At 47.9% G+C, this 24,809-nt stretch overlaps 1 protein-coding gene across 1 annotated transcript in view; it reads left to right on the forward strand.

Moving 5' to 3' along the window:
• AKAP8 (A-kinase anchoring protein 8) overlaps nucleotides 1-24,809 on the forward strand; it is a 1,438,733-nt gene that overhangs the window by 336,714 nt on the left and 1,077,210 nt on the right. Inside the window, exons 3-4 of the mRNA XM_044084424.1 lie at nucleotides 18,481-18,964; nucleotides 19,319-19,448. Of these exons, the coding sequence (XP_043940359.1) occupies nucleotides 18,481-18,964; nucleotides 19,319-19,448 (614 nt within the window). The remainder of the gene's footprint in view (nucleotides 1-18,480; nucleotides 18,965-19,318; nucleotides 19,449-24,809) is intronic.

Here is a 24,809-nt window from a genome sequence, read left to right on the forward strand (position 1 = left end):
CCTAGGGACTATGGCAGCAACTATGTTGGTCCCCCTAGCGAAATTACACACGAGACTTCTTCAATGCCTCTTCTTTGTTCAATGGTCTCTCCAAAGACTCACACTATCTCATCCCATCTTACTTGCGGACAGGTGCAAGCAGGACCTCCGCTGGTGGCTGTGCACCAACAATTTGAACGGGGGAAAGCCCTTCGTTCCACCCATCCCTATTGCCACAGTGACCATGGACGCCTCCCAGATGGGGTGGGGGGGGGCATTATCTTGGCAGGACAGTCCCAGGCATGTGGCAGGAACACAAGATACATTTGCATATAAACGTCCTGGAGATGAGCAGTGCTCTTGCATTGCAGGCACTTCATAAGGTTCTTCCTCTAGGGACAATTGCGATACACTCAGACAGCATGTCAGTAGTGTGGTATCTCAACAAACAAGGGGGAACCCGGTCTTATCCTTTGTGCAGAGAGGCTGTGCGAGTGTGGCATTGGGCAATAGCTTCCCAAGTTTCTGGTGGCAACGTACATTCCAGGAAAGTCCAACGTAGTAGCGGACATGCTAAGCAGAGCTATCCTGATGCCTTACGAGTGGTCCCTGAATCGCCTGGTTGCAGAGCGAATCTTCAGCAGTTGGGGTCAGCCTTGCTGCAATCTTTTTGCCAGCCCTTTCAATGCGAAATGCAGCAACTACTTCACGCTGATCTCCCCACAGGGGGAATCACCCAGGGACGCTCTGGTTCATGATTGACCCTCCGGTCTGCTTTATGCTTTCCCTCCGTTTCCCCTGCGGTCAAGGGTGATTCAGAAAGTGCAGTCCTTGGGAAGCAAAATGATTCTGATTGCTCCACGCTCGCCTCGTCAAGTCTGGTTCCCCTTTCTTCAACCATACATTGTGGACACTCCTTGGACCCTCAACCAGATTTACTGACACGCATGCCAGGACAGTTCCACCCCTCTCTGATGACCCTCCGGTTGACAGCTTGGCTACTCCACTTTCATTGTTAGTCAGACATAATTTTTCACCGGACGTGGTCCATATATTAACGTCCTCTCATAAACCATCCAATAGAAAGATTTATTCTAGTAAATGGAAAATGTTCTCTCTTTGGGTACATACTAGAGGCATTGATCCTTACACAACTCCAATAGATTCAGTTCTGGAGTTCTTGTCTATGCTTTTCAGTCAGGGGTCCAGATCAGCCACAATCAAAGTTCAGCTGGCGACGATATCTAATTTCCACGTAGCGAATGAACCTAGTCTCATGGCACACAGACTATGCAAAGCATTCCTTAAAGGTACTCTGCTTCGTCCCATAGTGTCCGAACCTATCATGCCCTGGGATCTCAATTTTGTTCTACAAGCCCTTACTTTACCACCGTTTGAGCCTGCAGCTACCTGTGAATTAAAATTCTTGACATGGAAAACAGCATTCTTAACAGCAGTCGCTTCAGCAAGGCGGGTTTCGGAAATTCAAGCTCTCTCCATCAAACCCCCATATTTAATCTTCCATAAAGATAGGGTCTCTTAGACCAAACCCGTCGTTCCTTCCTAAAGTGGCTTTTGTGTCTAACATAAATCAGTCCATTGAGTTGCCTGTTTTCTTCATCCACTTTTCTAACAAGGCAGAATTTAGATTTCACCAATTGGATGTACATATACAGTTACGCTTCTATCTACACCGGAGAAAAGATATCCGGAAATCTGACCAACTCTCTCCTTTTCGGAAAACCGAATGGGTTCTCCAGTGTCCAAGGTCACTCTGTCTAGATGGATAGCCAGTTGCATCTCTGTCATCTATCAGGCAGGAGGTAAAAATCTACCATTTCCAGTCGAGGCACATTCTACTCTGGCTGTTTCTACATCCACAGCCTATCAAGCTAGATTGTCAGTGGATGATATATGTGCTGCAGCTACTTGGACTTCTCCTGACACTTTTGTTTCTCATTACAAATTGGATGTGGTCTCCAGGGGCAGGTCTTCCTTTGGCTCCACAGGAGTATTTTCCTATGAGCCACCCAGGATGTAGGTGCTAGGGACGCTGTCCCACAGGTAAGAATGTAGGCGAGATAGGACTACATAACATCAAGAAGTTATGTACTCACCATAACGTTCGATGTATTCAGTGTATGTAGTCCATCTCGCCTCACATTCTTACTTACCCTCCCCCTTCCTGGAGGATTTGGAAGTTAGTTTGTCATCTACAGAGTCCCTTTGATTAGCTTATTCTTTATATGGATGTGATGTGTGTATGGAGTACAAATGATTTTCGCAGCAAACTAGATCTGGGGATATGGAGCACTGCACCATGGGATACCCACTTGGCCCAGCCAATAAGAGACTTTGAGCTAGTCAAGTCTGCCGAGTCGGAGCCGATATTCTGCTCCGAACCCACGGGTAAGAATGTGAGGCGAGATGGACTACATACATCGAACGTTATGGTGAGTACATAACTTCTTGTTCTTGACTTTGACTGTTCTTTTTAAAGAAGCAGAAAGTTTTTCTGGGATTTAAATTGTAATTGGCAGGCATTTTCAAATTTTCATATAGGAGATAATTATTCTTTGGCTTCTTCCAGATTATCTAAGGCCTTTGTGAAAGTCATTTTTCTCCTTTGACATCCAATAAAAGATCCTTCGCCGCCCTGAGATCTGACTGTTGTGCTTCAAGGTTTGATTCAAAACCTTTGAACATTCGGAAAAAAATGATTTAAAATTCTTGTCCTGGAAAACTGCCTTTCTGGTAGATTATCACTTGTAGAATTTCTGAACTCCAGGCTGTTTCATCAAAGACTGCCTACATTATTTTTCATCAAGACAGGGTTACCTTACTAACAAACCTTTTTATTTTATTTATTTTTTTTAATACCTAAAGTGGCTTCTGAATATAACATTAACCAATCCATTCATTTACCAATTTTCTTTCTTGATTTTTCCAAGCAGAATACATGCTACATCTCCTGGATGTGCACAGGCAGTTATGTTTTTATATACACAGTTGATACGATTTTCTAATTTGTTTCACTCTGTCCTCATCAAATCGACTGGGTTATCCAGTTTCTAAAATTACACTGGCAAAATTGATTACTGATTGTATTCCTTGAACTTATTCTCAGCAAGGCATTTCTCTACCAAGACCGCCTAGAGCCTGCTCAACTAGATCCATGGCCACTTTGAATTACAGTAGTCGGGCATTTTCCCTTGAGGGAACCATCAAAGGCCTTCACCTGAGTATTGTCATGCAGGGAGATCTATATTTGATAACCAGTTGTGTTCTTGTAATATGAAATCTGTAGGGGAGACACCCTGCAGCAGAAAGCATCCTTCACTCTCTTATGCTTTCCTTAGCTTCCTTTGTGGTGAGAGGTGCCATTCAGAAGTGGAGAGCTAGAATGAAGTGTGGGGAATAATCAGCCAAGGAAAGTCCCAAGGTGGTCATGATGCCTGTGGTGCAAGTCCTTCTTGTGATGTAGATGGATCTTTCGTCACAAATCTAGTGATGTTATGTAGTCCTATCTCTCCTACATTCTTACCCATGGGTTCGGAGCCGAATATCTTCTCCGACTCAGCTAATTTTACTAGCTCAAAGACTCTCATTGGATGGGCTAAGTGGGTATCCCATGGTGCACTGCTCCATATCCCCAGATCTCATTTGCCGCTCGTGTAGCTAGGACATGGTCTTGCTTGGCTATGGCTAAGTACCTTCTTTTCTTGATTTAAGAGAAGTTTGATTCAATCAAAAGCTATTTTCATAGCTGTTTAAAGCTGTCTATTTTTGTCTGGTGTGTTAGGCTTGGTTGTTGTGAATTTTTGTGAGTTTTTTGTGTGGTATTCTTCTTACTGTTCCCCGGGCTAGGCCCGTTTCAGTTAGAGGGCCTAGTTCTCCTCTGTTTCCTTCTGTGTTTACCAAACCATTTAAATTAGAGGTTTTGGCTACCCTCTCCTTCTGTTCCTTTGTTGATATTGTGCTAGAGTTGTGTGCAGTTAGATCGTGGCTTTGGTTTTTACCTCAGTGTCGTTCCTGCCTTTATAGAGTGAAAGCCTGTTCTTGTATTGACTTGGTTTTTGTGTTGTGGGCGCAGCAGTTAAAATGTCTTAAGGATATGAAGGAGCATAAACCTTCGGGATTTAAAGTGTTCAAAATGTGGGTACAAAATGTCCATAACCGATGGACATTCTATTTGTGTCTACTGCTTAGGAGCCATCCATCTGCAGGAATCCTGCAGCTTTTGTCATGCTTTCAGCCCTAGAGTTCTCCAAGAGAGAAAAAATAAACTAATCTTTAAGGGACTTTTGAAACCCTCTTTTGAAGAGTCTGTGGCTTCGGCTTCCCGTGGCAAGTCTAAATCTGGCAAGCCAAAAAGAGATATCTCTGTCAGCTTCATCGGAACCTCCGGAGAAGATGACTAAAACTTCATAGACCTCCTCTGCTCCACTGTCCTCTGGGCCGCAGGAAGGAGTGATATCTATGGAATCGGCCTTGGCTCCAATTGTATTGGAACCTCCTAGGAGCCGATCGCCTAGTATCAAACCTACTTACGCATTCTCCATCCCTGTCTTCCAAATCCTCCAGGACCCCTTCAGATGTGAATGCGGATAGGGTGGTTCAGAAGCTCCTCCAGTCACCGGTTTTGGCAAAATTTTCGGCCATGGAGCCCGTCCCAACACCTTCTTTGATCATTCTTCCTCCGAGCGCATCTCTGTCTTCGGAGCTGGAGTGTTCTGCGCCGCGTGATGTTTCTAGGCTGGTTCCAATGCCCCATTCGGCTCCATTGGTACAGACATCTGCTCCGACCCCGTCGGCTCAGTCATCGGGGTTCGGGACTCTTCGGTCGAGCCTGAGGGGGACATCTCGACACTTATTTCGGTTCAGAGTCTCCCTCTCGGTGCTTCGGCTCAGGGAACTCCGATTCCGGTTATGGCTTTGGTGACTGGTCGCTCCCCGGACTGGGAGGGGGGGGGGGCTTTGAGACTATGTGGATTGTGCTGGCCAGGTCGTCAGCTACATCAGGCAGGTCAGTCACTCTGTCCCCCACCACTCCGGTGAGAGCTTCTGTTCACCATCCATCCATGGACAGGAGAGCACCAGAGCCTAGGGATACCCCCAAGAGTGGTCCCCATATTTCTGAGGGTCCCTCGGAGTTGGTGCCCGAGGAGCCCTCCAGAAAGAAAACGTGCAAGAGGAAGCACACACTCCCAAGACGAGTCCCTCACCTCTGATACTGACCTCGAGGAATCTGAGGGGTCCCCCAAGTCATCCTCTGATGTCCTTCAAGGATGCATCTGCAGTCATAACATATGGGTTGTCCTTCCTCAGGCAGCCCTTCGGTCAGCCGGATTCCAAAGTCTGGGTCTGGCCTCGGCTGATGTCGCACTTTCCCCGACGTCAGAGCGTCTGGGGTATAAAAGCATCAGCCGACGCCATTTTCCTCAGTCTTTCTTGCCGCGTGGTGCCCGAAGCAGAAGCCGTTGGTAAGTGCCGGTCGGTCAGATCCAGTGATTTCAGCTACCGAAGACTTCGAAAAAAGCTAAGTACCCCGTTGGGGACTCTTTCTTGCCTCAGCCGATGTCAAAGTAAATAATTGTTTAACTTGTGGGAAACAAATACCTCCTAAGGATTTCCATTCTTACTGCCTTCCTTACTTAGGCCCAGACCACGACGTATCGGCCTGTTTAGCCTGTGCCTCCTTCAACCGACTAACTCTTAGACGTCGGTCGGAGTTTGCAGAGGAATTTTTTGGAGCCGCTTTTGCTTATAAAATGCCGTCGGAGACTCCGACTTCGCATATGGTCAAACAACGCAAGGAAAAGGACAGACACTCGCGGCCCGCGGTTTCGGCTGAAACCACGGCTAGGCCTACCGTGAGTGTCTCGGTTTTGGCCGAAACAGAGTCCTCTGCAATTCCTTCTTCCGAAACCATACTTCGACCACCGAGGCCCGAGAGGCCCCGGCTGAGTCGGCTTCAGAACTAGCCACTGAAGCTAGTGTTCAGGAATTGTCTGACACCATACCTTTGGACATTTCTACCCCTGCATGTGGGGCAGCTAGGCCCCCAGCTTCTATGTCCATTAAGGCCTTTTCTAGGGCTAAAGCTGCCAAACTTTCAGAAGCTTTGCCTGCCAAATCTACACCCCAGAGGCCTTCCTCTAGTTTGCAGATCCTCAGCCTTGCTGAGGATCTTATCTCCTTAACTAGGGGTTCACAACCTCACCCAGACAGGGCCTCTCAACCTCCTCCAGACAAAAGGCCCAGGACTGACCCCTCTGAACCACACTCCTCAAGTGATTCCATGGATGGATCTGAGTTGTCAGACCACCAGGAGGGGGCTTACTCGCCTTATGAAGATTCAGATGCAGAGGAATCTATCCCTTCGGCCTCCCCTCCTGAAGAGTTTTCCTTTGGGGAGACTTTACACTCCATGAGAAAGCACTTTCAATGGCAAGGTCAGGATTTCTCTGATTCTAGAAAAAGATTAAGGACCTTTTTGCATTTGCCTCAGCATAGGCCCTTAGCTATACCTCCTGTTCTAAATGTAATTGATGTGTACAATGATGTCAGTACAGCCCCTGATGCTCTTCCTCCGGCCCCTGCCAAACCTGACAGATATTACAGGGTCCCAGATTTTCATTTCCATCTGTATAAAGCCCATTCTGCAGACCCAGAAACTATTTCTCAGGGCCCTAAAGGGGTTGCAGCCGCTACTGCCAAAAATCCCCTACCCTCTGAAAGAGAGTCTAGAGCTTTAGAGAGATGGGGAAAGAAGGTGTATACATCTGCAACTCTTTCTGTCAGGGCATTAAACTGTCAATTCCATATGATACAGTACCAAGAGTATTTGTTAGATGAACTGAATAAGAAACTTTCTTCTTCTGAACCCCTAGACCGTAAATCCCTTCAGGATTTGGTACATAACTCACAACAGGTTAGTAATCATTTCTTAAAATGTGGCTATGATGCACTGGAGGCTTCATTTAGATCAGCTATGACTGGGGCAGTTATTCGTAGGCATGCCTGGCTGAAGGAGCAATCTTTGCCAGACCATGTGTTTCCTTCTCCGACATCCTGGATATACTGAAACAGAGGTGACTGACCTTCCAAAGCCCCTTCTGAGGAGGAGTCCATATTTTTTAAGGCTTTCTGTGCTCAACCCTCCGCCTCCTGGGGGTGTCCACCCTTCGAACTCCTTGACCTGATTTGTCGAAGAGTGTGGAAGAATCCTGATTCTGTGGAGCCTGTGCCCAGAAACAAATTTCTTTCCGCCCCCCAGGGCAAAGAGTTTCTGTCTAAAGGTGTCCCTGTAGATGCCATGGTGGTGGCGGCAGCCACCGAGAATGAAGTAGCAGTCTTCTTCATCCATCCATCCTCCTAACAAGGAGTCTAGGACCATGGACCGGTACAGGAAGCATACCCTCTCGTCAGCGACCTTTACCTTGTGATCGCTGAATTACTTCTCATTTCACTCTGCTCCAGAGAGATCTCCTAAAAGAGTTAGGAGATACTGTTGTGGGTAACTTCCTGAGGCGGTGGCTGTCTTAACGCCCAGGTCTCTACCTTTAACTCCATTGTCAACTCATCCATGCAGCTTATTTCATATGCAGCCGAGGGAGCAAGTAGGGCAGCAAGCTCAGGGATCGCCCTTAGGAGGCAAACCTGGCTGCGCCCATGTCACTTTGCGGAGGCCTTCAAGTCTTCCTTCACTGATTCCCCCTTTGAGGGTTCCTCCTTGTTTGGGACCAAAGTGAAAGATACCCTCACCAAGTGCGAGCAAGAGGGAAAGACCCTGTCTGCCGTAGGGGTCTGTTTTTCCCTTCCTTCTAGGCCTTATCCCAAGGCCCAGCGAGGGGGGGGGTGTGGTTCAAGAAATCAGAGTTTTTTTCCTGCCGCACAAGGTGAACCCCCCTCCAGAGGCAGGGATGGGGGGGGTCATTCAGGGAGACATTGCCCCAGAGGCAGAGGGGGCCCCCGCAATTTTGGAGACTGTGATTCCTTCCACGGTACTCCATACTCTCATTCCAGAGGGTGTGCCCGACTGCTCTTATCCAGAGCCAGTCGGGGGTCGAATTTCCTTATACCCGGAAGCCTGGGCAAGAATTACCCAGGACCGATGGGTATTATGGATAATTTCCGGAGGTTACCTCATTCCATTCTCTTCAGTACCCCCGCCAGTCAGAAAATTCCCGGACGTACCACCCAGTCAAAGGGATCAAGCAGCCTCCGAGGTCTCGCTGCTGCTAGAAAAAGGAGCTATCCAGCGTGTCCCCTCAGACCAAATCACATTAGGGACTTACTCAAGATTCTTTTTGGTGCCGAAAAGAACAGGGGACCTGAGACCCCGTACTAGATCTCAGCCAACTCAACAATCATGTACACCAGTCCAACTTCTGTATGGTCACACTACAATCAATTCTCCCATTGTTGGGAGAGGAGGTATGGATCTGCTCCATCGACCTCACGGATGCTTACTACCATGTCAAAATGGACAGAGCATCCAGGAGTCCCCTACTCTTCCAGCTGGGAGCCAGGCACTTCCAGTTTCGAGCTCTGCCCTTTGGTCTCACCACAGCCCCCAGGGTGTTCACCAAATGTATGGCGGTTTGACGGCTCACTTGAGAAGTCAGGGATTCCAGGTGTTTCCATACCTGGACGACTGGCTCCTCACCACCCCCACCAGGCATCAACTAGTACAAACCAGGGACGCCACCATCAATCTGTCACCAGTTGGGCATAACAATAAATTGGGAAAAATCTGCCTTATTGCCCTCGCAGCGTGTCGCCTTTATAGGAGCAGATTTAGACACTATTCGAATGCGAGCATTTTTACCACAAGAAAGGATCGCAGTATTACAACAACAAATACACATGCTGATGTCCCTGAGACAAGCGAAGGCAAGACTGATTCTCCAACTCCTAGGGACCATGGCAGCAATTGTCATGTTGGTTCCTCTAGAGAGATTACACATGAGACGTCTTCAGTGGCTCCTCTTTGTTCAGTGGTCTCTCCAAAGACTCCCACTATCTCATCCCATCTTACTCACGGACAGGTGCAAGCAGGACCTCCGTTGGTGGTTGTGCACCAACAATTTGAACGGGGGAAAGCCCTTTGTTCCACCAGTCCCTATTGCCACGGTGATCTTGGACGCCTCCCAAATGGGGTGGGGGCATTATCTTGGCAGGACAGTCCAAGGCACGTGGCAAGAACACAAGATACATTTGCATATAAACGTCCTGGAGATGAGCAGTGCTTCTTGCATTGCAGGCGCTTCAGAAGTTTCTTCCTCTAGGGACAATTGCGATACACTCAAACAACATGCCAGTAGTGTGGTATCTCAGCAAGCAAGGGGGAACCCGGTCTTACCCTCTGTGCAGAGAGGCTATGTGAGTGTGACATTGGGCAATAGCTTCCCAACGGTTCCTGGTGGCAACGCACATTCCGGGGAAGTCCAACGTAATAGTGGACAGGCTAAGCAGAGCTATCCTGATGCCTTACGAGTGGTCCCTGAATCGCCTGGTTGCAGACCGAATCTTCAGCAGATGGGGTCAGCCTTGCTGTGACCTTTTTGCCAGCCTTCTCGATGTGAAATGCAGCAACTACTTCACTCTGATCCCCCCACAGGGGGAATCAGCCAGGGAGAGACTGGTTCACGATTGGCCCTCCGGTCTGCTTTATGCTTTCCCTCAGTTTCCCCTGCTGTCAAGGGTGATTCAGAAAGCGCAATCCTTGGGAAGCAGAATTATTCTGATTGCTCCATACTGACCTCGTCAAGTCTGGTTCCCCTTTCTTCAACCATACATTGTGGACACTCCTTGGATTCTGGACCCTCAACCAGATTTACTGACGCACATGTCGGGACAGTTCCACCCCTCTCTGATCAACCTCCGGTTGACATCCTGGCTACTCCACTTCCATTGTTAGTCAGACATCATAATTTTTCACCGGAAGTGGTCCATATATTATCATCCTCTCATAAACCATCCACTAGAAAGATTTATTCTAGTAAATGGAAAAGGTTCTCTATCTGGGCACACACCAAAGGCATTGATCCTTATTCAGCTCCAATAGATTCAGTTCTGGAGTTATTGTCTATGCTTTTCTATCAGGGGTCCACATCAGCCATCATCAAAGTTCAACTGGCGGCGATATCTAATTTCCATGTAGTGAATGAACCTAGTCTCATGGTACACAGACTATGCAAAGCATTCCTTAAAGATACTCTGTTGCTTCATTCCCCAGTGTCCGAACCTGTCATGCCCTGGGATCTCAATTTTGTTCTACAAGCCCTTACTTTACCACCATTTGAACCTGCAGCTACCTGTGAATTAAAATTCTTGACATGGAAAACAGCATTCTTAACAGCAATCACTTCAGCGAGGCGGGTTTCAGAAATTCAAGCCCTCTCCATCAAACCGCCATATTTAATCTTCCATAAAGATAGGGTCTCTTAGACCAAACCCCTTGTTCCTCCCTAAAGTGGCTTCCGTGTTTAACATGAATCAGTCCATTGAGTTGCCTGTTTTCTTTCCCCACTTTTCTAACAAGGCAGAATTTAGATTTCACCAGTTAGATGTACATACAGTTATGCTACATTGGACAAAAGATATCTGGAAGTCTGACCAACCCTTTGTCTCCTTTTCGGAGAACCGAATGGGTTCTCCGGTATCCAAGGTCATGCTGTCTAGATGGATAGCCAGTTGTATCTTTCATCTATCAAGCAGGAGGTAAAAATCTGACATTTCAAGTCAAGGCACATTCTACCCGGGCTGTTTCTACATCCACAGCCTATTAAGCTAGATTGTCAATGGATGATATATGTGCTGCAGCTACTTGTACTTGGGCTTCTCCTCACACTTTTTTGTTTCTCATTACAAATTGGATGGGGTATCCAGGGGCAGGTCTTCCTTTGGCTCCACAGTTCTCAGGAGTATTTTCCTATGAGCCACCCAGGATGTAGGTGCTAGGGACGCTGTCCCACGGGTAAGAATGTAGGTGAGATAGGACCACATAGCATCAAGAAGTTATGTACTCACCATAATGTTCGATGTATGTAGTCCATCTCGCCTCTCATTCTTACTTACCCTCCCACCTTCCCCCTTCCTGGAGGATTTGGAGGTTAGGTTTTCATCTACTAAGTCCCCTTGATTAGTTTATTTTTTATATGGATGTGATGTGTGTATGGAGTACAAATGATTTTCGCAGCAGACTAGATCTGGGGATATGGAGCAGTGTACCATGGGATACCCACTTACCCCAGGCAATGAGAGACTTCGAGCTAGTAAAGTCGGCTGAGTCGGAGCCGATATTCGGCTCTGAACCCACGGGTAAGAATGTGAGGCGAGATGGACTACATACATCGAACGTTATGGTGAGTACATAACTTCTTGATCTGAAGTAGGAGATTCATTTGTCTGCAACCTGTGGGTTATGGATCCGATATTGGATCCGAACCGGCATGGTTTTACCAGCTATGGATCCGAGCTCCTAGCTCCTCCCCTCACCCATAATGCCCTGCTCTCCCTACATGACCTCAGATCTAGTTTGTCGCGCTGGTAACCAGGTCTTGGATTCTGAGCTCTTCAGCTAAGTGATTTTTGTATTCAAAGAAAGCGTTATATTTAGTAGTTGTGTTTTTTGAGTGATTGTATTAGGTTTCCTTTCATAATTTGTTAGTTTTAGCTTAAAATTTTTAATTTTAAGAACTTTTAGTTTACCCTCCCCTCTCGCTGGTCGCAGTTTCTGTGTGAGTGTATTGTGTGGGGCCTTGTGTGTGTGTGTGTGTGTGTACTAATTTAGTACCAGTTTCTCTTTTGTTTTTTTTCTTGATAAAGTCTTTTTTTTTTTTTTTTTTTGTCAGAAGCCCCTAAGGCAATTTTCTCCAAGTGCTCCGAGTGTGGGCATAAGCTATCCCCTGCTGATGGCCACACTCTGTGCGTTCGATGCCTTGGGGTTGAACACCTCACTTCTGGATGTTCCATTTGTGCAGGGTTCAACCCCAGGGCATTGAAGGAACGGAGGTTGAAGCTGGTCCTGGCGGGACTTCTACCCCCGGACTCGGCTTCGGCTCCCGCTCCTGTGGTGGGTACCATGGCCTCGGTTCCCTCCTCGCCTGCTCCCCCTCCTCCACCTGGGACTCAACCTCCCGCTATTGGGTTGGAGGAGAGAGAGGCAAGAAAAAAGGATCGGAGAGAGAAGCACCACAAGCGGCGGGCCGAGACCTCCGTGTCGGCCCCACCAGCTAAGCGGGCTTCTCCTCCGGCCTCCTTGGCTTCTGCCCCCCCCCCCTCGGCTCCGGTCTGTTTTTCACTGGGGCCTGAGGAGGAGACCCGATCTTCGTCGAGGCTATCGAGGAGGCACTCTAGGCCTACCTCGGTAGCCTCTTCGAGATCCACGTATAGCCTTTCTGACGCCGATCTGGACCGGATGATGAGAAGGTTCATCCAGGCCCAGATGCAGATGGGAGTGCTCCTGCCCCCCCCCCTCTGGGGGGGAGCTCGACCCCATTTTTCAAGCCTATAGCTCCTTCTCCGACCCGCTATCCGGGTTTGGAGCGTTCGGAGCTGGGCAGCTTTGGAGCCGGGGGTGGGTCGGCTCCAATAGTACTAGGTACTTCGGATCCGACCCTGCCCTAGAGTGTTTCGGATCTGACCTCTCTGAGCCTGGCTCCGAGCTTCGGATCCGTGGGACTCAGTGTGCCTTCGGCGCTGTCTGTGTCTGAGTGCACTGGTCCCTCGGATCAGAGTGTCTCGGGGCCGGCTCTGATCCACTCCTCGGATCAGAGGGGGAGCCGACTATCGGATCCTTTGGTCGAGGCTGGCTCCCCCTCAGCTTTTGATGTAGTGGAGAGGGCTCTGTTGAGGGCTTCCGGACCCCCGGAACTTGCTTCGGCTCCTTCCCGCGCCCCATCTGCACAGGGTCAGGCTTCCACCATCCGGCCACTGGGACAGCCCGCTCCGATGCCCCAAACTGTTCCATTGGAACAAGACACTGCTTGCGAGGGCTCCTCGGACAGCCCCCCCCCCCGAGGAAGCACCTCGCAAGCATACTTTTAAAAGGAGGCACATAGACTCCCCAGAGTCTTTAATGGAAGACACGGATTTGGATGAAGGGGAAGGCTCCCCAAGGTCACCCCCCGAGGATGTCTCCTTTGGAGACCTCATGGAAATGCTTCGCATAAGGGGTGGGTGGTCTGCCCCCAAGTCTTCCTCGGACGAGTCCGTGTTCTTGGAGACATTCAAAGCGGGCCCGTCTACCTCTTGGGTGTCCCCTCCTGCCGACCCCCTGGTGGACCTTATTACCACCAGGGCGTGGAAGGAACCGGACACTGTGGAGCCAATCCCCAAAAGACCAGACTGCATTCTTATCCCCCCTGCAGACCATGCCCACTGGAGTAAGGGGCCTCCGGTATATGCCATGTTGATGGCAGCAGCCACCAAGAGGGAACTCGCTCAGGAGAGTCCCTCAGTCCATCCTCCGAGCAAGGAGTCTCGGATGATGGACCGCTTGGGGAAGCGAATGTTTAGTTCAGCGACCTTCTCAGTGAGGGCGCTCAACTACTTGGCACATGTTATCAGGATGCAGCGCGATCTTAAAGAATACGCTGCTTCCCCCCCCAGAGTCCATGTCTGAGGAGGACAAACTTTTGCACTCCACCCGTATGGCCACTCTTCGGTCCGTGACTAATACCTCTATGCGGTTGCTGTCCCATGCTACTGAGGGAGCCGCTAGAGCTGCAGGAGTAGGCCTAGTCACAAGACGCCAGGCCTGGCTCCGACATTGCGATTTCACGGAGCCCTTCATGGCGTCCTTCGCGAACGCCCCTTTTGATGGTTCTGCCCTTTTTGGCAAAATGGTTCGCGACACCTTGACCCAGAGCGAGAAGGACGGGAAGACGCTGTCTGCCGTCTGAATCCGCTTCTCTGTGCCCCAGAGGCCCTACTCTAGGAACCAAAAGGGCCAGAAGAAGATGTGGCTCCGGAAGTCACAGCAATCCCAACCCGCTCCGGACAACCAGTCCTTCCGTGGCAGAGGACAGGGGGGACACCACCCCAGGGACAGAGGGGCTCCCAGGAACTTCGGGTCCAGAGAACCTTTCTCTGAACGGCCCGCGCAGCAGCCCTGAAGGGTTGCCAGACTGCTCCACTCTGGAGGCAGTCGGGGGACGTTTTTCGGAGCACCTAGCGGCATGGGAGTCCATAACATCAGACCGCTGGGTCCTCCGCATTTTATCCAGAGGATACAAAATCCCCTTTCATTGCATTCCAAAATTAAAATCCCTCCCAGACGTTCCATCCGGTCAGTGGGAGGCCGCTTCGGCAGAAATTGGCCATCTGCTGGGGAAAAAAGCCATCCAGCCCGCCCCCCCAGACCAGATCGGATCAGGGTTCTACTCCAGGTTCTTTTTAGTGCCAAAAAAGACGGCGGACCTAAGACCGATTTTAGACCTGTCCCTGCTAAACTGGCAGTTCCCAAGGAGAAGTTCCGGATGGTCACCTTACAATCCATCTTTCCCCTTCTGGGAGAGAATCACTGGATGTGCTCTATAGACCTCAAGGATGCGTACTACCACATACTAATGGACAGACGTTCCAGCGCTTCCGGCTGGGAGCCAGTCACTACCAGTTCAGGGTCCTTCCCTTTGGTTTCACCACAGCCCCCAGGGTGTTCACCAAAGTACTGGCAGTGGTTGCGGCCCACCTGAGGCTTCAGGGGGTGCAGGTCTTCCCGTACCTGGACGACTGGCTTCTTACCGCCCCAACAAGGCATCTACTATCATTGGCGCGTGACTCCTTTCTTCATCTAGCTTCCCGTCTGGGCATCACGATAAATGTAGAAAAACCCAACCTGGCCCCCTACTCAGTTGATAGATTTTATAGGTGCCAGGTTAGAGACGAGGGAGTTAAGAGCCTTCCTCACAGCCGACAGAGTTCAAAGTCTGCGACTCCAGGTGCAGGCCATCCTCCACTCCAGCTCTGTTCCGGCGGAATTGGTCTTGAGGGCTCTAGGGTCCATGGCGGCAGCTATATCTCTTCTTCCACTCGCCAGGCTCAACATGCGGGTCCTTCAGTGGACACTTCAAGTTCAGTGGTCTTATTTATCTTGCTTTACCTCTGCATCATCCCATTGCGATCAGCAAGGCTTGCAAGCAGTCCCTCTTGTGGTGGCTCCACTCACAGGATCTCTACGAGGGCCGCCCCTTTTGCACTTCTCCCCCTCTCGCCACGGTGACCACGGACACCTCCTGCCTCTGTGGGGGGGGGGGCATTTTGCAGGCCGGACGGTCCAAGGCACGTGGAACAACTCAGAGACCTCCCTGCATATCAATGTTCTAGACATGAGGGCAGTGCTCTTGGCGTTGCAAGCACTTCAGGCCTTTCTTCCTCTGGGAACAATTGCGATTCAGTCCGACAACATGTCGGTGGTCTGGTACATCAACAAACAGGGGGGAACCAGGTCTTATCCCTTATGTCGAGAAGCCATGAGAGTGTGGGAATGGGCGATCTCCACCAACCGCTTTCTCATCGCAAAGCACATTCCGGGTCGGTCCAACATCCTTGCGGACAAACTCAGTCGCACCATTCTCTCCCAGTACGAGTGGTCTCTCAATGCTCAAGTAGCGAAACGTATCTTCGCACGGTGGGGAACTCCTTGTTGCGATCTCTTTGCGTCTCCCTTAAACACCAAGTGCAACAGTTTTTTCGCTCTAATCCCTCCCACAGGGGATTCCCCGAGAGACGCTCTGGTGCATGCTTGGCCTCCCGGTCTTCTCTACGCTTACCCCCCTTTGCCTCTGATGCTCCAAGTTCTTCAGAAAGCCTCTCGGTTGGGGTGCAGAATGATCCTCATTGCCCCATTCTGGCCTCGACAGATCTGGTTCCCTTTCCTAAGGTCTCACTCGGTGAATCCACCTTGGATTCTGGATCCCATTCCAGATCTGATATCGCATCCATCGAACCTACCAACTCCGAATCTGGACAACCTGAAGCTAACGGCTTGGCTGCTCCAGTTCCACTCCTAATTAGGACTCCCGGTATCTCGTCTCCCGTTAATGCCATCTTGGTAGCGGCTCATAAACCATCTACCAGGAAAGTTTACCGCAGTAAATGGAAACGATTCTCCATTTGGGCAGAGCGGCAAGGTCTAGATCCCTTCACGGTTCCCCTTCCTCTGGTGCTAGACTTCCTAACCACTCTCTTTAATGATGGTGCCAGTAGTTCCACGGTCAAAGTGCAGCTTGCGGCCATTTCTCACTATCATGTTGGTCATGACTCTGGACCACTTATGTCTGCCAAATTGTGTAAAATCTTCCTTAAAGGCACCTTTCTCCTTAGGCCCCCTGTCAAGCAAGCGGTTCCTCCTTGGGATCTGTCCTTGGTTCTTCAGGCCTTGACCGCTCCCCCATTCGAACCTGCGGCCACAGTAGATCTTAAATTTTTATCCCTCAAGACTGTTTTCTTAGTGGCCATTACTTCGGCCAAAAGAGTTTCGGAACTTCAAGCCTTATCTTCAAAGCCTCCTTACTTGGTCTTCCATCCGGACCGTGTATACCTCAGGACCAATCCCTCCTTTCTTCCTAAGGTAGCTTCAGAAGCAAACATTAATCAGTCCATTAACCTCCCTGTTTTCTTTCCTAAATATCAGAACAAGGGTGAATACAAGCTGCATTCCTTGGATGTTCACAGGCAGCTTCGGTTTTATCTTAACAGGACAGCTGGTCATAGGCAATCCGACCAGTTGTTCATTTCCTTTGCCAAATTCAGTCTGGGTAAGCCAATTTCCAAAGTCTCCTTGTCACGCTGGATTTCGCAGTGTATTCATCTAGCTTATCAAGTCTCTGGGAGGCCCGCACCGGAGGGAGTCCATGCCCATTCAACTCGGTCAATTTCTACCTCAGCGGCCTTTAAGGCTAGGATTCCTCTGGATGACATTTGTTCAGCAGCCACTTGGGCTTCATCCCATACCTTTATTTCTCATTACAAGCTGGATATCACATCTATAGGTAGAGCATCCTTTGGCTCCGCGGTGCTCCGGAATATCCTTCCATGACGGCCGCCCAAGATTCAGGTAGCTGGGGACTCTGTCTCCTACTTCAGATTCAGAAGTTATGTACTTACCATAACGTTCCATCTGAGTAGGTGGATTCATTTGTCTGCAACCATCCCGCCCTCCTATCCCCCTGGCCTTGTCAGTTTCCTGCATATTATATGTTACCCCTTCCAGGGTATTTTGATTCAGGGCAAACTTGATCTGAGGTCATGTAGGGAGAGCAGGGCATTATGGGTGAGGGGAGGAGCTATGATCTCGGATCCATAGCTGGTAAAACCATGCCGGTTCGGATCCGATATCTGATCCATAACCCACAGGTTGCAGACAAATGAATCCACCTACTCAGATGGAACGTTATGGTAAGTACATAACTTCTAATTATGGTAAGTAGAGGCAACTTTCCATTCCTAATCTTTGTTGCAGGGATTATTTTTAACAGGCTAGGAAAGCCTTGGAGTAGCCCTTCTGCACCTTCAGAGTAAATTGAGCAAACTGAGATGGTTTGATCATCTCATGCTGTTCTGCTGGAATTCTCTGCACATCTTTTTTTGGTAAGTTAGGCACCGATCTGGGGTGTACTGGAGGGATCGTCTCCTGGATGCCTTGGGAATGCTTTGGGAATCTCCCAAGGTAAGTGCATGTTTTTCTTTCTAAACCTGGCGGTAGTGTTCCCCTATTTTACTTTGTGAAATGATCTTGGGGTGAATTGCTTTAGAGTAGATACGAGTGGTAATACATTCTACAAAAAACTCTTTCCACAAGTAGTTGAGTGACTGAAAGCAGTTTTGCAGGCCAACCTTGCTGTTTCTTCTAATTTGTATGTCTTCCACTAAAATGCCAGTGCCACTGACATTTTTGGGTTTTCTCTTTAACTTGTGTATTGTATCACCTTAATAGCTTGTAGAAGTTTATTCTGGTGGTGATGCATCCTGTTTCTTGGCATGGTGCTGGATTGAGGACGACCAGAGGGAAAATAGTGACTGGTATTCCTTTTTATGTACAATTGGTATCTACAGCAAGGGTGGTTCCTCGCTTATGCAAAGGGGACACAGCAGTGGCCACAGGCTTTTCTACATTTACTGTCTGCTACAAAAGCTTGTCTGGAATCTACTGTTATGGTGAGTACACTGTAAAAGTGCTATTTGCTTAGACCTTGAAAACATTGAAATGGTTGTGTTTTGCATCTTACACTGTTCATAATGTTTGCATGATGTAGTTTTTTATGCTGTGATATAAATTTTCTGTTGTGCTTTAGAAAATTAATTGCAGTTTTGAAGTTATTCAGGGCATTATGGGGTAGAGCTCTCAGCTTCTGTAGAGTTTTCTGGTTGTAAAAAGTGATTGTGTTTGAAACTGCCAAGTAATGCTAATTCTTAAAACATAAGTGTTTTCAGCAGACAAGTGTATCTATGCCTTATTAGTACTGACTGGATTCCTTGCTTGCTATGCAGCTCTTTCAGGTTTGAGTCAATCGAGTCCTACGACTCAGGGTCTTCACTGAACAACCGTGATCTGTACAGATCCGGCTATGAGTACAGTGAGGCTGGAGCTGACCGTAATGATTCCTTTGGAAGTCGCTTTGACAACTCCGGGAACCGCAAGGATCAGTCCCGCAACAGAGGACGTGACAACGGCCCCAATAGACAGAGGGGCCAGAATCGTCCCCAAAACCGGGGTAGACCAAATACTTTCAACCGCAACGACCGTTTCATGCCAACTTCAAGTTCTGAAAGACTGTCTGCACGCTGGAATGAGCTGAATAATATGGGCGGGCGGGGCATGGGTGGACCCAGCCCTGGCAGGCTCCCCTCACTCTTCTCTCAGCCCCTTGTCCCACCTCATTATGGCATGATGGGAATGCAGGGAATGGGAGGTTACCCGGGCATCGGCATGCCTTTTGGAGGTGGCAGACCACAAATGCGAATGAGAGACAGAGTAAGTACCTAAAACTTTCAGTAAATTTTAATAGCAGCTCTTAATTGTGAAGTTCAGTTTGCATATTTTTTGCCATGCAAATGTTTGTTTGCTGTCTGTAATGTGAATTTGAAATTACTGATGTCTTAAAGTGGTGGAATTTTTGCTGTAATAAATTTTTGATCGAAGCTGTACTAAGAAAAAAGATGACTTGCTGTTTTTCATTTTGTAGCTTTCAGAACTGAGTGTTAAAGGTGTTGTACTGTCTTAAATGTGATGGATATGAGTTTGAACTCCATTCTGTTTGAAAGCTTTTATTGTTTTAGCTCTGATTAAAATTAGGTTGTGACTTGTATTCTGATTTGTATCTTTTAGCCAAGGAGGGGGGGGCCCCGTAATCGTGGCGGTAGACAGAATGCTGGAGGACGGAAAAGGAAGCAGTCTGCAGGTGAAGAACCAGATAGCAAGCACATTAAAACAGATTCTGAAGCTGGCGATTCAGATGGTAAATTTGTTTTTAGCTTTTGTTGCCAGGTGTTGAGATTGCTTTGTATTGAACCCTGTGAGTGTTTTTTTTTTGTTGTTGAAAAGGTACTTTGCTGGAATATTTAGTAAACCTAGAAGAAGAAAGAATTGCACAATTGTGTTCTAAAGTTATGGACTCTCAGTAAAATGCATTAAATGTTTTATCTTTAGTTAATAACAAGGGATCCAATATCTCTTCTGTCCATCTTCAATGTGTGGCTTGTCTGATCTAATGCCGGTACCTTCAGAATCCTCCGTACTGGAGCTCTGCCTCTTCTACCCATAACTCTCTGCTGTAGCACTCTTTGATTTTGTTTGCTGCCATCACTGTCTGAACTTGGTCCAAGAGCTCCACAAAGAATGATTGTGTCTTTTGGGCTTGTCTTTCACTTTTTTGCCTCCCTACATTTTTCTTGTGTATTTTTCTTCATAGTAGTGTTCTGTAGTGGTAGATTAATGTAGGTGTTGGATTTTTTTTTTGTGTTAGGTTTGTAGTTTGTGGTTAGCGCATTAGGTAGGTGTTTTGCTTCCCCCCACCCACACAAAAATTCCCTTTTATTCTATAGTTTAGAAGCAGTTGAGTATTGTCATTCCTATTGTGGTTTGCTGTTTGGTATGTTTTTTGCGGAACAATGGCTAAAGCTTCAGGGTCTAAAAAGTGTCACCTGTGGGCACAAACTGCTCTCACAGTATGCCCATGAGAAGCGAGTCTGTTGTATGGTGTGGCGCACTTAGTGTCAGGCCCGCTCCATGTTTGATGCTAGAACCTTGGTTGACCTGACAAGTTGGTAATGAAAACAAGTTGGTAATGAAAGGCCTTCTCCAGCCTTCAACTGCAGCTGCTGCTTCCTCTCCTAGTAAGAATCCAGAAGGGTGAGAGAGAGAAACGGTCTGCTAGAACTAAAGATGCGGAAGAACGCAAATGCTTTTTTTCACTGAGGGCTGGCCATATCCAAAGGTTGATGGACTTACAGCCTTTCCAACTCCCACTCTGTCGGGACCTTTGGTGCTGCCTCTGCCCCAGTCCACTGTCATTACAGCCCCAAAGTCTTGAGTCTGCATGCCTTTTGTAGGCGGCAGACCAGAAATGCGAATGAGGGACAGAGTAAGTACACAGTTGACCCTCCCCTTAGTGTTACTGCACAGTTTATTTACCTTTTGCCCAATTACTTTAGAAATTTCTCCAGGAGCCTTTTCTTTTTCCCCACCCGGGACCAAGCTTCGCCCTTCTTGATCTGAACCTGTGACCAGACAGCCAAAAGATTAAGCCACTTTCACTGCTTCCCTTGGTTCTGGCTGAGCAGATGGCGAAGGGAAGGTTCCTCCAATTCCCCCCATGAAGACTTCTTTGGGGATTTGCCTGAACTACTAAAACAGCATGGGGGGTAGACCACGCATGCCCCTTTTGATTCCCTTGAGGCTTTCAGTACAGGCCCAACCACATACTGGATGGTTCTTCCCCTTTGGATGCCTTCTAGTCTGACTTCTTGGAGGGACTGAAGAGACGCCAGTGTGATGGAACTATTCCCCAGGAGACTTCTGAAAGTTTCTGCCTCTACCTAAAAAACCTCACTGGAGCAAAGGTCCTGCTGGGGACATCTTTGTAGTTGTGGCAGCCCCTAAAAAGGACGTCTCAGAACAGTTACCCATTCCATCATTTCCAGCAAAGAGTCTTGAGCTTTGGATCATTTAGGAAAGCACACATGCTTTTCAGCCACTTGCTGTCCATGAGCTGAATTACCTTGCCCATTCGACAAGACTTGAGAAGAACCTTATCTTGGAAGTGTCTCTGGTCTTGAAGATCATAAGACCCTGATGGCTCAACAGTCTACAATGTAGTCTATATCTAACGTGTCTGTGAGGCCATTGTCCAGTGCAACGTATGGAATATGCTGCACAGCAGACAACAGTATCTCTATGTGCAGTTATGGCTGGATGCCTTTATGCAATTTTGTGGACTATTTCAAGGCATCCTTTTAGTGCTTCTTTTGATTCCTCAGCAGTCCTCAGGGAACCAGAAGAATGTAAAGCATGTCATTCACAAGTTGCAACATCCTTTCCATGAAGCCCTAGTGACTGTTTCCCCGTGGTATAGGGGGCACCTGCATTGGAAGCCGCACACCGGGCAAGGGTGGTGTTCAGAATTGGGGCGTCTGCAGGGCTTTTTCTCCAGGAGGCCCATTCAGCACCTTTGAAGGGTTGACATGCTGCAGCAGTCTGGGGACATTTGGCTTTCCACTCAAAAGCTTGGGAGGCCATCACATCGGGTGCGGGGATGTTTTGCTGTATGTAGAGGTTATACAGTTCCCTTTTTATTCGCCCCAAAGGACTCCCAGAAATCCCTTCTTGGCATGCCACCCCATCAGCGAAAAGGAGCAGCAGTAGAAATCCAAACTCTACTCAGTGTCATCCAAGAGGCCCCACCTGTCTGAGGATCTGGCGCCTGTTTGAGATTCTTTGGTACTTAAGAAAAGCAAGGACTTCTGACCCATTTTTTGATCTTTGCACGTTGAACTGGTTTGTCGACCAAAGTTCCAGATGGCCATGGTATAGTCCATTGTACCTCTGAGGATGGATGATTGAATGTGCCTGGTAGCTCTTAACGATGCTTGCCATCACACACAGCAAGATGTTTTAGGTAGTTTTTTGCATTTTTATGTGGGAGCCAGTTCTTTTTTTTTTTTTTTTTTTTTTTTTTTCAATTTTGGCCTCACTGCACCTCCTTGGAAGTTCACAAAATGCTTGGAAGCAGTAGTGGCTTGTCAGTCACCAAGGCGTTCCATGTCTTCCCTACCTGGACAACTGGCTCCTGACTGCATCCACGAAGGCATCAGTAGTAAAGTCCTGATTTCCTTGCTCCAGCGGTGCTTGTCCCTGGGTATAATTATGAAAAATGCAGTCTGGAACCTGTTCAGGTGCTGGAATTTAGCAGTTGCCATTTGGATACGGTCAGTCAGTCAAACTAATATTCTCAAGACTAAAGTCTGTCTTTGCTTCTTAAATCCTTCAGGTACGCAAACAGTCATCTTCCTCAGTTCTTTTTCTCCATGGGCACATGGCTGCCTATATGTCTAGTTGGTGTCAAGATTCCACATGTTGGTTCTCAAGTGGTCTATAGCCGTTCAGTGATCTTACCTGACTCCTGTAAATTTAGTTTTTTCTAACATCTATTTTAACCACATTCAGTGGTGGCTAAAATCTCCTTTGTCATGGCAGGTCAACCTTTTGTTTCCCATCCTCGGGCCACAATGACCACTGATGCTTCCCTACTGGAGTGGGTGGGGCATTTTGATAGGACTTTTCAGTGCACCTGGTCTCAGTCCAAGGTCAATCTTCACATTGGTTTCTTGAAAAGGGGAAAGTCCTAGTGTTGCAGGCTTTTCGCGACCTTCTCCCCAAGGGAGGGTAATTGCCATTCAGACTGACAATACATTGATATAGTATTTGAACAAGCAAGGATGAACGCCATTCATTGAAAACTCCAGTTGAGGCTTTCCATTCTTAAAACCTTCCTCAAGACCTAGTAATAAAAATGCCTGGGTCTTCTGTTCACTCCACCCTCACACAACCAAGTTCTAATCACAGATGCCTCAGACAGGGCATGGCGAGCTTGTGCAGGAGCCCACAAAGTTTAGAGGGAATGACCTGAATATCCTTGTTAAAGACTGCATCAGTCTAAAAGAAATTAGGGCACGTCTGCAGGTCCTGTAGACCTGATCACACTTTTAGAAGGAAGGCAGTCCTGCTAATGTACACAGACAATACTATAGTGAAGTGGTATGTAAATGAGCAGGGAGGCACAAGATCCTACCCTCTGTGCAGGCTGGCACAGGAGGCCTGGAACTTTTTTCCCCCCACCTGAATCTGACACTCAGTGCAACACATTCCCTTTCAGAAGAATGTGGTGGCAGACTTGGCCAGGGACATAAGAACCATCACGAGTGGACTTTGAACAGGAAGGCCTTCAAAGCCATCCTGCTTCGGTGGGGCAAACCACTGATCTTGTCACTTTCCCAGGGCATCACTAATCTCATGTACCAGGAACCTGTTTCCACTAGCCTATGCCTTTTAGTTGACAGGAAAGTTCTGTATGCATACCCTCCACTGCCTTTGCTTCCAATGTTACTGCTAAAGATCCGAAGGACTCCCACTGAGCTTTTGCTTCTGGCCAAGACAGCACTGGTTTCTGTTAGTTTCACCTGTGAAAGGGATATTTCCGGAGAATCCATGTGCAACCCGATCTCATCAGTGAGCTGAAAGCAGCTTTTTCATCCCATTCTGACCTCCCTCAGTCTTACTGTGTCTGTATGATAAGATTTTAATCCCTGAAAGACATTTTCTCTTACAAACCCCTTGACCGAAGGTTTTCTGTTAGTTTTCTCCCTTGCCCATCTTTTAGTAAAAATCTTTCTCATTTCTACTGTTAGCAGTATTTCTGGTTACTATTGTTGGTAACCTTTCTGTCCTACATTTTTTTGTAGTCTTAAGTACCATTGTTGGCACTTTCCCTATCTGCACTTAATTTTTTTTTCTTCATTTTAGTTGCTATTTTGATTACCAGTTGTTGCTCTTTTATGATGGCTGACAAGGAAGAGCCCAGAGGGTTCAAAAAATGTGGAGAGTGCACTCAGAAGATTCCTTTATTTGACTCTCACACAGTGTGTTTTTTGCTTGGGTGCTCTCCACCTCCAGGAGAATTGTACGATCTGCCACACTTTAACCCTAGAGTATTAGTAGATCGCAGAAGGAAACTTATTGTAAAGGGACTTTTGCCTTCATCTTTGGATGAAGCTATATCTGAACCATCTAAGGAAAAATTTAAAAAGACATCTCAGAGCACCTCTTCTGCATCCTGCAGGTCAAAAAGTCCATGAAAAGAACAATTTTTAATCCTGTAGTTCTTTCAGATCCTACGAAGAAACCAACATAATTGGATCCCAGCGTCGTCTTTGGATTTGTCCAAGTCCAAATACAAGCCCTTGGTTCCGATGGCTTAATCGGATCCGAAGTCTCTGTAGAGCAAAGATCCGTCAGATATCTACCTTACCATTTCTGCCTAGAACAAGGTACTCCCCTTCATTGGACCCTGTTCCATCAAGAGTGCCCTCTCCCTTTTTGGAAAGACCAAAATCTCCATTGGCTGTGTCCACCTGGTCATCTAGAAGTCTCTGTAGATAAGCTAGTGAGAAAGATCCCTCTTGGCTCCTATCCCATCTGGTCAGGAAAGCCCATACATCCACAATTCCCACTATCCATTCCTTTACTGACTCCTATCCAGGTTTGAGCTCTTGGATCAGACATCTGGCACTGGCTGCTTCTGATCGGAGGATTTTTGTATCCC

The sequence above is a fragment of the Protopterus annectens genome, chromosome 9.part0 (genome assembly GCF_019279795.1).
Source record: "Protopterus annectens isolate FY-2018-M chromosome 9.part0, PAN1.0, whole genome shotgun sequence".
Classification (NCBI taxonomy): domain Eukaryota; kingdom Metazoa; phylum Chordata; order Ceratodontiformes; family Protopteridae; genus Protopterus; species Protopterus annectens.